The following is a 16196-nucleotide window of genomic DNA, read 5'->3' as shown; positions in this document are numbered from 1 at the left end:
TTTGTCGGGAGATTTAAAGGGCAACCCCATGCTTGCTTAGTAAAGAGAAAAATCCTACAACCCCCAGAATCCTCCAGCCAGCATGTTGTAGCCCCCCACCTTTTTTAACATACAAAAAAAGGTTTATGATGTCTTTAAAGAACTTGTAAACAACTTTAAGCAGGGACTAACATGCACAAAATAAATGCCTTGTACAGCAGTGCTGTCCCAAACAAGGCATGCAAGCAGTTGCTTCTGGCAGTCACATTTATCCACAAGTATACTGCTTCTGGTCTTGGAGGTTCATTAATGTACAGTGGTCAATAGTTTCTCAATGAACCTCTGCTTCCACATGCATTTGCTTAATCCATTCACAAGAACAAAGGTTCTGACCCACTCAGAAACAGAGAGGACTTCTTGATTCCAGTAGGAGGTAAGAAACATGCAGTGCAAGACAACCATGGCAAGCTACCTTATCCCAGGTCAGACGGCCTGCCCATCTAGCCTACTCTGGCCAATGGGAAGGGTCTTTCCCATCAGTTGCTCTTTTTCAGTGACCTGGAACTTTATGCATGCAGAGCACAACCAAGGTGGGACTGAACAAACTGAATAACCCAAGAAACAGCAAGAACAAACGGATTTGCATCCATGCATGCTTGGGATTTGCTGACGAATAGGGACTGGACCTGCAGAAAAGGGATATATTCATCTCCTCAACATTTCAACTCCTAGGCTAGATTGCTGCAATGCATTTTATATAGGGCTGTCTTTGCAGGTGGTCCAGAGAGAAGCTTCAGCTCATGCAGAATTCAGCAGGCAGATTAATAAGAGGGACAAGAAAGCCCTGATTCTGACCTGCTTGCAGAGACGGTGCATTTCCCAGCCTGATTCAAGGGGATGGTCTTGACCTCTGAAGCCGAGCATGGCTCAGGGCCACTGTGCCTTTTAGAGGCCAATGACCCCACCCACTCTTTGCTTTGCATGGAATGCCTTCTTCAGGTGCCTCCTCTGAGAGCAAGGAGGATGGCCTTCAAGTTTGGAAAGGTCTCTCTGCAGAGGACTTCCTGGAGCTAACGTGGTCATTTTTTTTGGCACCTGCGGTACGATTTCCCCTTCTTTAGGGAGTACATCAGGTCCTGGATTTTCCTTACTGTTGATGGCTGAACATCATCTGGATATGTGTGTGTATGTGCCGTCTATTCATAGGTTTCTGTCAGCATGGCTCTGCACTACACGTGCTGCGTTTTCAGGTTTTTGATAGGTTTTCAGTCTGTGTAAATCATTCAGGGAGCTTCAGCTATTGAGTGGCACAGAAAGGCCAGAAGCAAAATGAAAATGGACTTGCACTAAATCATGCCATGACTAGTACACCGAGGCTGATGCAAAACGAAGCAATGGGGTGTAGAGAAATCCATGGGTCCCTCAACCCAACACTGACAGGCAAATAGCCCTCCAGATTTTCAGGCAGGAGGCTGGGAACTGAACTTGGGACCTTCTGCATGCTAAGAAGGTCCTACTGCTGACCTTTTCATGCAGAGGGAAGACTTCCGCATCTCATGCACCATTCAGATTAAATATCTCAGAGATCACGCCAGCTCGGGAAACCTGGCTGGGAGTGCCCACTCTCCAGGGGCTGCCCCAACCCAATCCCAGCCTGACTCTGGTACAGAGGAGCTGAAGAGAGAGCTATGCTGGGGATGCTGGGAGCGGTTGCTAGCCTGCCAGATTGTAATTAAGATGAATTTAACCCCAGACAGCCCAGCCGCAGTAAGAGGAGTCGATCGTGTGTTTCACCAGTCCACCATCGCTGAAGTTCTTTGTCTGAAAACGCCTTCAGCTGTGGAGCTATGGAGCAAGTGAGTGGCTGGCGAGGCTGCTTAGGAAGTGCACAACAGCCGCCTTAGGGGATGAAACCATAACATGTTGAGGGGCTCGTTACTGGACGGGGTTGCTAGCCCAGTCAGCTGCCCCCATTTTTCTGCCCCTTTCACGGACGTGTTACAGAAAAGCTCACAAGTCCTGCAGACCTTTGCTATTTCCTTCAATGTCCTGGGTCCGCTGGACCAAGGAGGTGGGCTGTGGCTCTGCCCCAACACACCCTTACTGCCAGGGAACGATAACAACTGCACAGGCCTCACATGTGCCTTTCGTAGTCCACACCACCGAGGAGTGAGAGCCGGGCTCCCCAGGTCTTGCGCAAAGCAGCCAGACGACTCGGTTTCATTACCACACACAGCCGGTTTCACCCATCAGCTTTCCCACAGAACTTCCCTGCTGCACTCGCACGGCGGGGAAATAGTCTTCCTACAGGCAAAAGAGGCGCACGGAGGGTTCCTTTGAAGCTTCCGCTGCAGCCCTGCGAGCGGCTTTTCGCTGTAACAGCCTCAGAGGAGGCCTCCTGCTTCTCTCCAGGAGGCTTTGCTAGCAAGCCAAAGGTGCTACTGTGCGGGTGAGAGGGATGCAGTTGTTGCCTGAAGGCTTGCTATGCCCCCCCGCACTGCCACAGAGGAAGAACGCGGGCTTTCAGTTAGAGCTTGAGTAGCCCAAAGTGACCTGCTTCTGCAGCAGAGAGCAATAAGTATGTTTGCATGTGTGAATATCCTCCAACGGGTTAGTGTTTTGTCTGGGGCCGCCTGGAAAGGTGAAATGGCTCCCAGAATGTGGGAGGGTAACCACTGAGCTCATCAGGTGTTTCTGAATCGGCAGGGCCTTTTGATGCTGTCCAAAGTAACTATCTGAAGTTACATCATCTACAATATTTTTCTAGGGTAGGACTTGTGTGCCTCCATTGGAAGCAAGCTTCCAGCCATAATTTCTGGGACCCACTGAGGGTTCACAGCTCACAAACCAATGACAAATGATGGATTTTCTTCATGGACTGATCATATTGGCCAAGCCGTGGTCTGCTAATGCAGCTTGGTTCAGACAATCTCATGGGTCAATCACAACCTACACTCAACCCTTGGTTTAGCATATCAAACCCTTGAATCTGGGTTATCATGCGAACTCAACCACCAACTCTTTGAGGCTGTTCCAAGGTAAGTTTATGTAAAAATAATTTTCCAAAAAATAATTTTCAGGCCAGCATGTATGCATGGTAATGTTAACAGTGGTTCTTTTCCACTGCAGTAACTTATCTACACACAAATCCTATCTGATTTATACGTGCAGGGAAAAATAAGGACAAACCAAAGGCACTGAAAGCTGTGGCAAATAGCAGATAAAAATAGCACTGTACACCCATATATTTTTAAAGTACTAACAACGCAGAGAACTAATGCATTGGTTCCGCTGTAGGGTTTAAAAGCTGGAAACAAAGAGAGTATGTCAACAACCAGCTAACGATTTCTATTTTGTGGGAAGCATAATTGCACCCAATTTTCATAACACTAATTTGTTACATTTGCTTGCTTCTACAATCTCAATGTTCAGATATCCAAGATCCTCTTTCTCCCACAATGTCTTTGAAAAAAGTAAGGTATGCTTGCCACAAAACTCTAAAATATGGTATTCACACCTTTAAGCTTCTGCTCCTTGCCACGGTCTTGAACGTGTAGCCTTTGATGCTTAAATGAAGTACCAACCCTTCCTCTGAACAAGGAAGAATCTGGACATTTGTCCATCACACACACAGATGGTGCGTTTGGAATCTACCTGGAAAGTAAGATACCTTTAAGTGCAGAAAAATAAGCTTGAGGGCTCAGTTTGCTGAAATGAACATGTGTATTAATGAAAGACTTATGCAGAAATGCAATTACAGCTCTCTGTACAAAAGCCTGATCGAGAGATAGACTCAGAGGTCTTGCTGCACTAACTAACCCATTACTATAGGCATACCTATTTATCATCTATCTATCTATTTTTTGTACTGTCAAACAGCCACAGCTCTCTGGGTGGTTCACAACAGCATATTTTTTTAAAAAAGTGGAACACACACCATTTAAATATATAAGAAGGTAGCAATATAAAATTTAAAACCAAATTCAAAGCAGAAAAATATTATAATGAGAACATGCTATAATACCCTATCTAGCAACCAGCAGAGCCCAGTAACTAATTACATGCCCTGTGATAGAGGGCAGTCTTTTCCTGGCACCAAAAGGGTAGTAAAGTTGGCACCAGGCAGGCCTCAGCAGGGAGCTCATTTGAGAACAAAGAGCCACCACTGAAAAGCCTTCCTCGTAAAGAAAAGCTCAAGGAAAGGCTTACCTCACTTTTCCATCCTGCAAGTGCAAGCACCCTCCACAATTGACAGCCGTGTCACAAAATCAATCAAAATCACAAAGCAAAGCAATTTATCAACCTCCAATGGCAACAAACAAATGCAAATTTCATGACAAATGAGGCCTGGAGACCCTCCAGATGTAGCTGGACTCCAGCTCCACTCGACCACAGCCAGCTTCAGCAATGGTAATGGATACTGGAATTTGTAGATCTGCAACATCTGGAGAAATGTCCTTTCCACATCCCTGCTTAACATAGCAACTACTCTGAAGTACCCGGAGTCTTCAAAGAGCTCAGTTGAGCTGGTGCCACACAAACAATTACAGGAAGGGAATTAGAGAGATGTGGGCCCATTGCAGAGAAAGGTCTCCATTGCTGGGAATGGCCCCCATGTCTTTGGAAAAACCGCCCTATAGAAGAAAGGCCTCAGCAACCAGGAGGTCCATATGCTCCTTAGGCTATACTGGTTACAAAGCCTGCTGAGGACTCCATAAGCCACTGCCAGCCTTTTGAACTGGCCTCCAAATGAACAGAAAGTGCTTGGGTGCTGGTGAGTTACTCTCCTAATCAACCAGTTCCCCATAGCCCTCTGAACTATTTGTAGCTTCCAAGAAATCCTCCAAGGTATGTGGAGTGCATTGAGTAATCTAACCTAGATACTTCTAAAGTGTGGAGAACGCTGAGGAGATCACATGGAACCTCACTTTCGGATGCCACCTTTTACATGGAATTTTTCAAGAGAGAATGCTCTGATCAGAGGAAAACCACTGCTAAGAGGCTCTTACAGATTAGTGCCCCCAAATCAGTGGAGCTTTGGAATATTATTTTTGGAAGCATAGTGACTGATCGGCAAAGAAGACTGTTCCAGGTAATAACCAACATTGCAAGACACTCAGATGGTGAACAACCCTCTGAATGTCCCAGACATGTGATGCCAGAGTGTGGGAATGGCGGGAATATTCCAGGGAATAAAGGATCCAGGGCGCCTTGCATTACTTATCACAATGCCTTGATTCGGTGCTTAATTTCTAAAAGGACAGGTCCTTTGTAGAAGACAAAGTGTGCATTTCTGTAGATCAAGAGATGCTATCAAGAATTACTTAGTAATGAGAGGCGAAAGCACTCAACACATGGTCAGGGGCCTTTGCATTCTCCAGTCAAAATAGATCACCAAAGCCATATGCCCCAGAACGTTGGCTATTGGGTAGTTTAGACTTGCAACAAAGAAAGAACTAAAGAAAGCTAGCTAAAATCCATTTCATGCTCTTTTGGATTGTAATTAAGCATTGCTCCCACCATTTCTGTCAGTTCCACCTGCCTTTCTACTGGCAATCTTCCCCTAAAGGAGGTCACTGTCACATGGACATGGTAGAATCCCAGTTCTGTCTTTGTAGCCAATGTTGGGCACACAGTAGAAGCCAGAAAGAGACAAAGGTAGGCAACTGGGTGAATGAGCTTCTCTAAACATAAGGAAAGCAAACTCTATCTCTGGAATTATTTTTAGAGGGAAGTGCCAAAGAAAACAATCCATCAGTGCGGACACGAGACACACTTCTCGTTTATCACCTGCTTGGATCTGCAAGCCACTCCTGTTGTCTTCTCAGCCACCAGACTCCGCCTCCCATCTTCAGAGTCCCAGTTTAGCTGCTGAATCATTCTGTTCAATTTCTTTTCAAATTCGGTTGCAAAAGGAGTGAGTGGCATTCCTGAGCATGTGCAAAGACCATCCTTCTATCATGATGGAAGTCCACCATGCACCACCAGCACCGGGTATCAGACAGCAGAGCAATGGACAAGCCTCCAGGACAAGGAGTACGATGTGCCACGCAAGCCTGCGCCCAGGGCCGGTCGGGTTTCCCCTCCCCACCTATTGCCTGCTTTATTCCCAGCACCCAACCCACCCAGCGTGATCTGGCACTTCCCAGCAGCTGTGCCAACCAGACTCCTCCAAACGCAGAGAGAACCGACAGCTTCCGGGGCCCACTGGGGCTTTTCCAAGCTGGGAGTCACCCAGCCCTGGCTCCCCAGCCTTCCAAGCAGTCCACAGCAGCCACCCCCCTCGCCTGCTCTCCGGAGGCCCTTACCTGCATGCGCCAGGTCTAGGTTCACCATCCTGCTGGGGGAAAAGTACCTGCCACAACCTGGCCAGCCCCCGCCCAGCGAGGTAGCCCGTGGGGCTGCCAGTTTCCCTTTCTCCCTCCGCCACCTCTCCTGCCAGCCACTTCCAGCTCCCCAGGCTCGGCAATGCTCATTGCCACATTGAGGCAGGTGAGAACAGTGCCGGGCTGGGCCGCACCCCCTTCACACTTCGCATCCCAGGCAATCTTCTTTTTATTATGATTTTATTTTACATCCTCGGAACTGGCGGGCGGCCCATGCAAAGCAGGAGATTTGCATATGAGTAACTCGGTTTGGGTTGGCTCCTTCCAGCACTGGAAGAAGGGAGCTGGGGCCAAGGGGGGCAGGCCTTCCCCCGGGCTTTGCACAGGAGATGGAGCTTGCAGCCCCACTAATGAGGGGGCCCTCGCTGAGAATAAGGGGGTGCCTCATGGATCTGCTTCCTCCTGCTTGAAAAATGGGGTTGGCTCCCTCCTACGTTGAAGATGGAGGGAAGCCAGGTCAGGCGCCTGCCCGGGCTTGCTGAGCGGAGCCTTCCGTGCAGGGAAAAGCAGGCCTCTCCTGACTGTTGTTTGGCCCCAAGAGGGCTTTTGATCTCAAACACCCAAGGCGGGCGAGAAGGCAGGAATCCAGGAGATCCCTGTTCGATCCCACAGCCCAAGCAGCCCTGGGAGAGCGGCGGTGGGGTCTGATTGCAATACCTTGGTGACTAAGCATGCGTTGCAATATCCATCTGTGCAAACAGAGAAGCCCAGAGAGACAGGCAGGGTGGAGGCAAGACTTCTTGCGGGGGGTGGGGAGATTGATGGCCACGGAGGGACTGGAGGGCAGGCATTCCTGGCCAGGCCTCCTTGTCCAGCCATCCTGGGCTGAGATGCCTCCCTGGAAGACTGAGCCTTTGTTTCGTAGGTTTTCACACAGGATCTCCAGGGACTGAAAGCCAATGATGCTCCGAAGCTTGGCCACTGATTTCCCTGCAAAGTGGTGGGCAAGATAGCTGCCCCTTTCAGAGCAACACACAAGAACATACCTAGTGCACGAGAAACATGCGGACTCAGTGCTGCATGGAACAATGACGTTCTGGCTGGGCTACTGTATAGGGGGTTGCCTTGGAAATTCCAGCTAAGACAGAAGACACCTGCCCAAGGTGAGCAGAGAGCCAGGTGATGGTCCTGCACCAGCTCCCTGTTGGTAATACATGATTTCCCAAGCCCAATTCAAAGCGCTTCTTTGTAAACTTACAGCCTTAAACATGAAAGCTGAAGGATGCCTTCACTTACATCAGCCTGCTCAAATGTTAAGATCAGCAGCCAAGGCCTGCCTTACTTCCCCACCTGTGGGGGTGAGTTAGCTGGCCAAGTGCACCGGAGAGTACCTTTCCTATAGTGCCCCTACAGTGCCCCATGAGTCTAGAATATGCTGACTATTGCCTATGCTGGTTGGAAATGCTGGGAGTTTGAACCCAAGACATCTGGAGGGTACCAGGTTGGAAAAGGCTGATCAAACCTGTGTGTTTCTGCGAACAGCACGCATGGGCTTCCTGAAAGCTCAGACCTTGGGACTCATGGACAATCTGCTTCTGCCCATGAAGAATCCACTCAGATCTTGTACTTCATTGGCAGTCAACAGAAACATCCTCCCTTCTGTTTTTGGAAGCCAAGCTAATGGCTATCATACCTTGTTTTGGGTCTAGGTGAGGGCTGAGAAGGCAATCTCACTCGACCATCCAGGTCTTGACTGGGCAGGCAAGTGCGCTCTTCTACAATCAACTGTCTTCTAGAAGAAGTCCGAAGTTGACCAAAATCCAGAGGCCAAAAAATAGTATGATCTGGGCAGGGCTTTTCTTTCTCTACACGCCCGGAGTAAAGGTTAAAGTTTAAAGCTGGAACAAAACTGGACAGCTTTTCAAATAAGGAACTCTTTCAAGCAGAGGAATGCCCCCTGTAAGGCAAGCCCCACGGCCACCCGTCCCCTCCAGTATCATCACCGGCAAGGTGCAGAAGCTGGGAAGGCCATTAATCAAGGCAGCTGACGCCCTTGACTGCAGTGCTGCAGATTTCCAGAGTGTGCGGCTTCAGGAGAAGGGGGAGCACAGTAAAACCGGTCATGCTGGGGGCACGATCTGAGAATAAGCTGCCCACACCGTATGCAAATTGTGCCAGGCTGGCTCCCTGCAAAAGATTTATGCAAATCTGCCCTGGACCTTTGCTTCTGAAATTGGAGATGCAGCCCCGCTGGATTCTGCCAACAGCTCGGCACCCTCCCCCAGATGTGTTGCAACTGCCCGTAAGTCCCACCAGCAGAGTGTGAACCTCTCCTCTTATTAGAAGCAGCCCTCTTGCTTGTGCTTCCAGATAACCTAGGAAGAAGTGGCTTGCTTTCTACGGGCTTTCTCTCCATGCAGAGTGAATTGCTTGCACCATGAGAAGATTTTGTCAGCCTTAGGCCACTGGGACCCTCCAAAGGTGCTGGACTGCTGTGTAAGTCCCGGCTTGCTCCTGCAGGCGTAGCTCCAGGGAGTTCAGCGCATCTGGAGGAGACAAGTCGGCCAGGGTTGCTGTGAGCGGATTCAGTATTGGCCATGTAGCCTTCTAGCGTTTGCTGACAGAGGACTTTTCGCAGTGGAGTGATTCTACCTTTCCTTTCTCAGTGGGTTTCCAAAAGAAGGAGGCTACATGGAATGGCTGCAAGGAGAAGACAAGGAGCTCGAGGAATTCTCTGTGGGGAGGCAGAATGTGGCAAGCGCCTGGCAGCCTCCCTTTGCTTCTGCCCTGCACCGGAGCTGTCCACCTCTTTTTGCCCATTTCCCAACAGAGAGGCAGATACGCAGCGCCCCCTCGTGGTCCTCCTCGGATCACACAAGTGCAGCATTTAGCTCCTTCCAGCATCTTGGGCCCGCCTTCGTGTTTAACGCAGGAGCTGCTTTTCTATTACTATGCTTTTAGTGTCTCTGCAGCTGCCCAGATGTATGTTTGGCACACTCTCTTCTTGCTTGCTCCAGATGAGCAACTTGTCCCCACTCCCTGTGAGCGCCCCTTCTTGCCCGTACCACGACACAAAGTTTAGCTGTGGCTGAAATGGAGCAGAAAGAGTGCAAGCGCCAAGCGCTTTGCAGAATCAATCAAGTGGATTGATGGCATATTCTATGAACCAAGCCCTTCCTATACAGCCTGGGAAGCTCTGATATATTAAATGTCCCACTTATTGCTTCCCTCTGAACCAGTACATTTCCACATACATGTGTTCTCAACTTGTTTATTTCTCTGTTCCTCAACGCAGGGAAATCTACTTTGTTCCGTTGTAGCAGATAGCCAGATCCAGTGCCAAAGCTGGTTTGCATGATTGGATTCCACCCCTTCGCACTTCCTCCAAACAAGGTATAGCTGGTGCCACATAATGCCAAGCCGTATGTTTAATGGAGCAAATTACGGCACCCATGATACAGATGCAGGAAGGCAGGAAAGTTCACCTGAGGTGCAGCAGTGCCCCCTTGTGGGCAAGTGCAGGAGTCATGGTATATATTTGCAAGATTTTTAGGTGGATGAAAGAACAGTGCAAGAGGGAGAAACATCTGAGTTGATTATTTAGGGAAAGGAAAAACCTAGACAGTACAATAATGAGATGCATTGATTGATGCTACCTGGAGAACTTTCATGAGCCAAGGACCTCTTCCTTCAGCTCGATGTCAAAAACACAAAGATGTCAGGGAGACAGAAAGACTGCTGGTAAATAAACGGCAGGATGAAATGGCTTCTGTAACACTGCATATATGAAAACTGGCATCTTTGCAGAGTTTTCTCAGTGCAGAATATGGCTGATTGCACTGAATGATAGAGAAGCATTTCCCAGAGAACACTTTTAGAACCACAGAAGTGCCATGGTAGATTTGGCCAAAGCCACTTTGTTCTGACCTTTTGTTCCCAAAGTGATCAACCAGATTCCTGTGGGATGAGCACAAGATGTGAAAAAAACCAAACCAAACCAAACCAAACCAAACCAAACCAAACCAAACCCCAGTAACACTGTGGCCCTTTCAGATACCGGAGAAAAGACTGAGCCATCATAACTAGCAGCCGTCAATAGCCTCCTCCACCAGGAATTTCCCTTGGAAACTTCTAAAAGCCAGCAGTTATTCTATTCTGACTTTAGCCAACATTGTTTCTCGTGTGTCTTTGTCCCTAGTACAAAAATCACTAGTTGTATCACTGTAAACAGGAATGGAGAAATCAGCCTGTATTTTGGTCCATATCATGTTTTTCCTGATAGTCCTGCTTCATATTTATATCAACCTGCAATTAAAAACAAAATATTCTCTGAATTTGTAGACACGATCAAGGTTATGAACCTATGCACATTTAGATGGAACGTCCCACATCTCCCAGCATCCCCTAGGCCCTTTGGCTGGCTGGGGAATGCTGGGAATTGTAGGATTTTGGATATATGACAGCACCCTGTGTGCCTTCCCTCCATGATGGGTAGCTTAATGTATACATCAGTCTAAGAGATGCAGCTTTGGGCACTATTTGAATTCATAAAGATCAAATTCCACAAGCATCTCTGCTTCTAAGATTATCAGTAGCAGTGAAGATCAGTGTGGTCCTTCTTATAATTTCAATAAATAATAAACTTGACACAACATTCTTAGATCTAGATATACACATGATGAAGTTGCGTTTCAGCTACTGCCAGAGATGCAGAAATTCCAAATGAGCATGACTTACAGGCAGCAATTCATAAAAATGGCTTTTTCAATCAGTTTATTCCTCTTACATATGATAAATAATTTGTTTAAAAATACTTTCATTCAAGTCTCATATTTGTTTCACTTTGTGTGGCACTTTAAAGAAAAAAAATCCCAAGCAACAACTTTCACTCTTTCTTTCATACACACGCACACACACACATTGTGTCCCCCGAGAGAGACATACAAAAATAATTCTGTGAGAAAGGTTAAAAAAATACAATTATTTGGAAATGCAGGTTTCAACTTCAATGTTCTGAAATGTTCGGAGTTAAGCAGAGAAAATAAAGAAGGCACAACGTGGTCCAGGGTTAGACAAGGTGGAGATGGCACTGAAGAAGCTAACACTGAGGTGCAATCACACACTGCAGCTGGCATCATCTCTGCTTTTTCCTGACAGCATTTCACCCCCCGCCCCACCCCCCAGGCAGCTGCCCAACAGGAGAAGATCAAACCCATGTAAAGCTGCCCTCATCATTGCATTTCCATCCCGGTAGAATCTGAGCCTTGGGAATGTGCAGTGGTTAAAGGACAGGGAGCTTGGCAAAAAGGGGAACTGGCAATACTTTACAAGTCAGTTTTGTAAATTTGTCTCCTTCCGTCGTAACACAATGGTTGGGTTTGCACAACATGACAAGCCACAGTGGTTTCCTGCACATCATGGTCTGTTGTGTGTCTGAACCCTGTCATGGTATTTCAACACGGTATATTTGGTTATAAGAACCTACAATAAGAAACAACGGTCTGTCCAATGGTTTCCATGCTTCACCATGGTTTCTCTGGTTGTACAAACCTGGCATCATGGTTTCTATGGTTCTGGTAGGCAGCTACCACAGAGTCTTCTGGAAAGAGCGGCAGCTGCAGGAGCTGCTCTGGACACACAGCACAGGACTGAATTTCAGGTAACAGTGGGGGGACCGAGTGAAAAGGGTAGAAACTACACTCGTGGAGAAACCACCTGATCACCTGTCAGGCACATTCAGGCAAAGAAAGGGAACACTGTGGAAGCCAAGCAGGGTTGCTTGTGTGAAGTGTGAACCCAAACAATGTGCCACTAATATATGGAACCCACAGAAGTGGAATCAGTGGGCAGAAGTGGAATTTTGAAACTGTTGTGTGCATTCTCACAAAATGGCTGTCATGAGGATGGGAGTTTCCTATTTATAAAGTGGTTGCTATGATAGGCCTGGCCGATCACACAACCCTGGGCAGGATCTGGGTAGCTTCAGGGCATCTCCTGATGGCCCAATGCCAGAAGAACATCACTCCCTCAATCCATTGGTACTAGTAGTGCCCTCATGAGCACCACCTGGGAGCGCTGGGGGAAGAACTGTAGAGGAATGGGCTCTTCTCTCCAGACACTGACTCAGCAACGAAGGCCTCCTAGCTTGCTGCTTGCTTCCTGGCTGGTGTTACCTGAGCTCCTGCCCTTGTTCCTGGCTCCTGCCCCTGCTCTGATCAAAAGGTATCTCCCTCTTGTCTTGCTTCGTTGGTTCCTGACTTCTGCCCTGCCCTGACTATGCTATCGGTTGCCGGACTGTCTCTGCTCTTCTGGGTTGTGACTTTGGATTCTTGAACTGGACTAGGCTTAATGTTTGGACATTGGTTTGGTTGCTTGGTTTCTGGTGCCTGTGTCTGTTGTTCTGCCACCCACAGCCTAGTCTCTGACAAACCCTCATTTCCAAGAAGGCAAACCGGTGAGAATAAAAGAAAAGTAAATTGCCCTAGAATCTTAGTACAGGACAGAGGTTGGGCTTGAGTTCCAAAAAACACAACACAACACAACACAGCACAAGGCTGTGCAGCACTTGGCTCTGCATATACTCGCCTCTCAGTGTACCAGAAGTCTGGTGGGTGAAAGGGAAATATCCATGGACTAAACACTGGAGTCCCCAACTGTAGGTGGTAAATTGCCGCTTGGGAACTCTTCTTCTCTAGGCATCCAGTGAAAGAGAAACACAGAAAAACTTGGGTCGCAAACCACGCAAACCTTGCACGAGTCCTCATAAGACTACCCAGTCTGCTACCCCTCCTCTCCCGGATGCCCACGTTCTACTAAGAGGAGAAACGGAGCCATGAGATTAAGAAAGGGTTTCTTCAGAAGGGGTGGGGAGCAGAGCTGCAGTGGCTATTTCTGGCAAGGGCTTCACAAGTTTAAGCATGCGCAGAAAGAAAAGCCCCTGCCCACGTGCCTGCGCCCAGGTGGTTTGCTTCTGCTCTAATGCAGACACTCTGCATCATGATCATGCCCTGACTCAGCATGTCACAATTCCCAGCATCCCTTGCCCTGGCAACATCCATGCCACAAAGACTGCCCCCCAAAACCAGATTGTTCCCCCGAGCCCATTAGTGTGGGCACAATGTATAAAGGGTTGTCATCATTTCACCCAATCACATTTTTGGGGAGCGCAAATAGCCATGCAAAGGCATCCAAATTCCTGCTGATGAGGTAAGACGGCACTGAGGTCTGGATCTCCCAAGGGGAAGTTGCTCTTGTAGGCCTCTCCCAGCATCTAGCTCCCTGCTGACCACTCTCTTGAAACTGAGACCTGGCCTGCACTCCCTCTTCCTGGGGAGCCCAGATGAGGAGCAAGAGGTGGCTCTTTTTGGTGAACCAATATCCTCTGCTCCCTATCCCAGGGACACTCCTTCCCTCTCTAACCACTAGCCCCCACAGCTGATGATTGTGGGGTATGTGCCCAATGCATCCTGGTATGGCCAAAATGCGGCTCAGACTTGGAAGAGTGCATTATGCAGTCGTTATAATAAATGACCATTAGTTATTGCAGGGTTTGGTGGTGCTGGCATTGGAGAATGATTTCTAGCCCAAAACCGTTGTCTTCTTGAGCAAATCTTGCGATGTGGGCAGAGCACAGGCCAGGTTCCGTCCTCCTCACATCCACCAGGGTTGAGATGTGAATGTGGAGTAGCCATCTTGCCATGGTCCTTTGTCTCCCTCTATTGGTGGAACCGAGTAGCAACTTGGAAGCATCTTCCCAGCTCACACAGTCAAATCCGAAGCTCCCAAATTCTTGGAGGTTGCCAAACTATTCTTTTTCCTCGGTTTTCTTTATTAAACAAAGCAGCAATGGGGCACATTTCATTTTTGGTTGTCCAGGAGCATAAAACAGTCAAGATGGCTAGTGGCAAACAGATTTTGGGCTGTCCCCAAGTCTCCAACAGCTCCTGCTCAGTCCAAGAGCATCACACAGTACACAGACTCGACCGCTCTTCTTTCTCTGACAATCTCACAACCAAACACAGCTGAGGTCCATTCTTGTGAGGGAGCCGACGGTTGGGCAGCCAAGGAAACAGACACACTCAGACAAAACCTCCATACACTGGAGGCCAGGCATGTCCACCACTGCTCCAGACCACTCCCCTTCCTTTTCTAGGCAGTCACCTTGGCTAGGCGATCCGCGGCCACAGGAAAGGAGGTGGGCAGGAAGCCCCTTCAGTACAAAATGGCTGCCCAGGCTCCCTGCTAGGTCTCTTCGTCCCAAAGGCAGAGCTGCTTCTGAGGCACGTAGAAGTCGAAGCTGTATCCCTTCTGGCAGCTGCGGATGCCACACTTGTAGGTGGAGACTTTCCCAGTGGGATCGCGGCTTTTGCAGTACTTGAGCATGCAGGGGTACCACTCAATGTTCAGCGCATAGGTACAGATGCAGGGCTTCCAGCGGTCCGTGCAGAGCCGGCAACGCTGCAGGTCGGGCAGGTCAGTCGACTGGGGCAGCACCTCGAACATGGAGCCATCTACCCCTGCAAAAGAGCCATATAGTTCAGGCCCGGGAAGTCACATCCTCGACCAAAGTTCCTTCAACATTACAACCGACAATGCCTGAAGCATCCTTGCTCTTTTCAACAGGTTCTCTCTCTCTCCACATGCCCTATGGGGTGTTGAACCTCAGACCCGCAAGCTAGCGACCATTGGGACTGGTGAGTGGAAATATGGCCCAGGGTCTAAACCAGACCTTCAGGAAGGCCAAACCAAGCTCTCCCAGGCTCCCCAGAAGGCCACATCTCCCATTCTCCCCAGCCACCAAATGTTGCATGGCTTTCTGATTTGCTCCTGTGACCATTTTTGGTTCGATTGAATTCTGGTCATTCCTTGAGGGAAGAGAAGGGCTGAAAAGAAAATGCCCCCTCCCCAACATGTGGGAGTGTGGAAGATTTCTCTGGGTGAAGGGCTGCCCCTTCCACGGGGAAAGAAAAGGTGAACGACCAAGCAGGTTGCAGCAGAGAAACTCCAAAGTGCTGGAAGTAAGTACATGACACAATCCTTCGCCTTTGTCCCTGGTGCTTTTGCCTTCAGTCCTGTGACTCAGCCCTGGAGAGTTTCCACAAAATGAAAGCCTGCCCTTGGGCTGAGGCAGTTCTGTACCCTGCCATTCCAGGAACAAAGTCTAGAGAGACGTGGTGCCACGTACCTTTCTCCAGCCAGAACTTCACATCTTCTTCTCGGGTATAGATGGCTTCCCTGGCCTCGGAACAGATGTTATGGATGTGGGAGCTGAGCTGGGCCCCCTTGCTGAAGTTGACTGCCACATCCATGTTGAGATACTCCAGGACTCGCACCTCCTCAGCCTGCCGCACCGTGCGTGGGTTTTTCTGTCAAAGGAGGAAAGGAAGTGGAAGAATCGTTGTGCTTTTCAAACTTTCAGGTTGCTCTCCCTCCATAGGCCTCCAAGCACCCATCTTTTCGAGGAAGATGACTTGTATCTGAATGCCCTAGAAGGGAAGGTGGCTTGCAGAAGACAATTTGGAGCAGAGGAAAGGTGAGTGGGGAAGTATTAAGCCACCCTCCATACAAAGCTGTATTCAGCCAGCGACGAGAGGCTTTTCTGTACAACAGGGCCTTGGAGACTCTGCAGTGCGATTTACAGGAATACCGAGTGTGGAAACACCCCCTTTCTATAATGCCCTGCCAAGAAATCCCCTCTTCCCTTTGGCCAGCGGCATGAACACCCACATTGTACCTGGATTACAACATTCAAGACTGTTCGACTTTTCTGCTGAACAACACCCTCAGTGTGTAAATGGAGAACACTTACATTCTCCCCATAAGTAAAATTGTTTCTTTGAGGGAAGCTTTTTTGCTGGGCTTGTTTAGTCATGGCTGGTCTATATTTTTAAT

General features: G+C 48.7%; 1 protein-coding gene across 1 annotated transcript in view; it reads right to left on the bottom strand.

Moving 5' to 3' along the window:
* Positions 1-14404: 14404 nt before the first annotated feature.
* Positions 14405-16196, bottom strand: part of OAF (out at first homolog) — a 32271-nt gene continuing 30479 nt past the window's right edge. The window contains exons 5-6 of the mRNA XM_044439486.1: positions 15490-15670; positions 14405-14821 (exon numbers count right to left, since the gene is read on the bottom strand). Coding sequence (XP_044295421.1) covers positions 14547-14821; positions 15490-15670 — 456 coding nt within the window. The 3' untranslated portion in view covers positions 14405-14546. The remainder of the gene's footprint in view (positions 14822-15489; positions 15671-16196) is intronic.

The sequence above is a fragment of the Varanus komodoensis genome, unplaced genomic scaffold (genome assembly GCF_004798865.1).
Source record: "Varanus komodoensis strain SLA01 unplaced genomic scaffold, ASM479886v1 scaffold35, whole genome shotgun sequence".
NCBI classification, from domain to species: Eukaryota; Metazoa; Chordata; class Lepidosauria; order Squamata; family Varanidae; genus Varanus; species Varanus komodoensis.
Note: the sequence above shows the minus strand (reverse complement) of the source record. Positions and strands in the feature narration are given on the sequence as shown.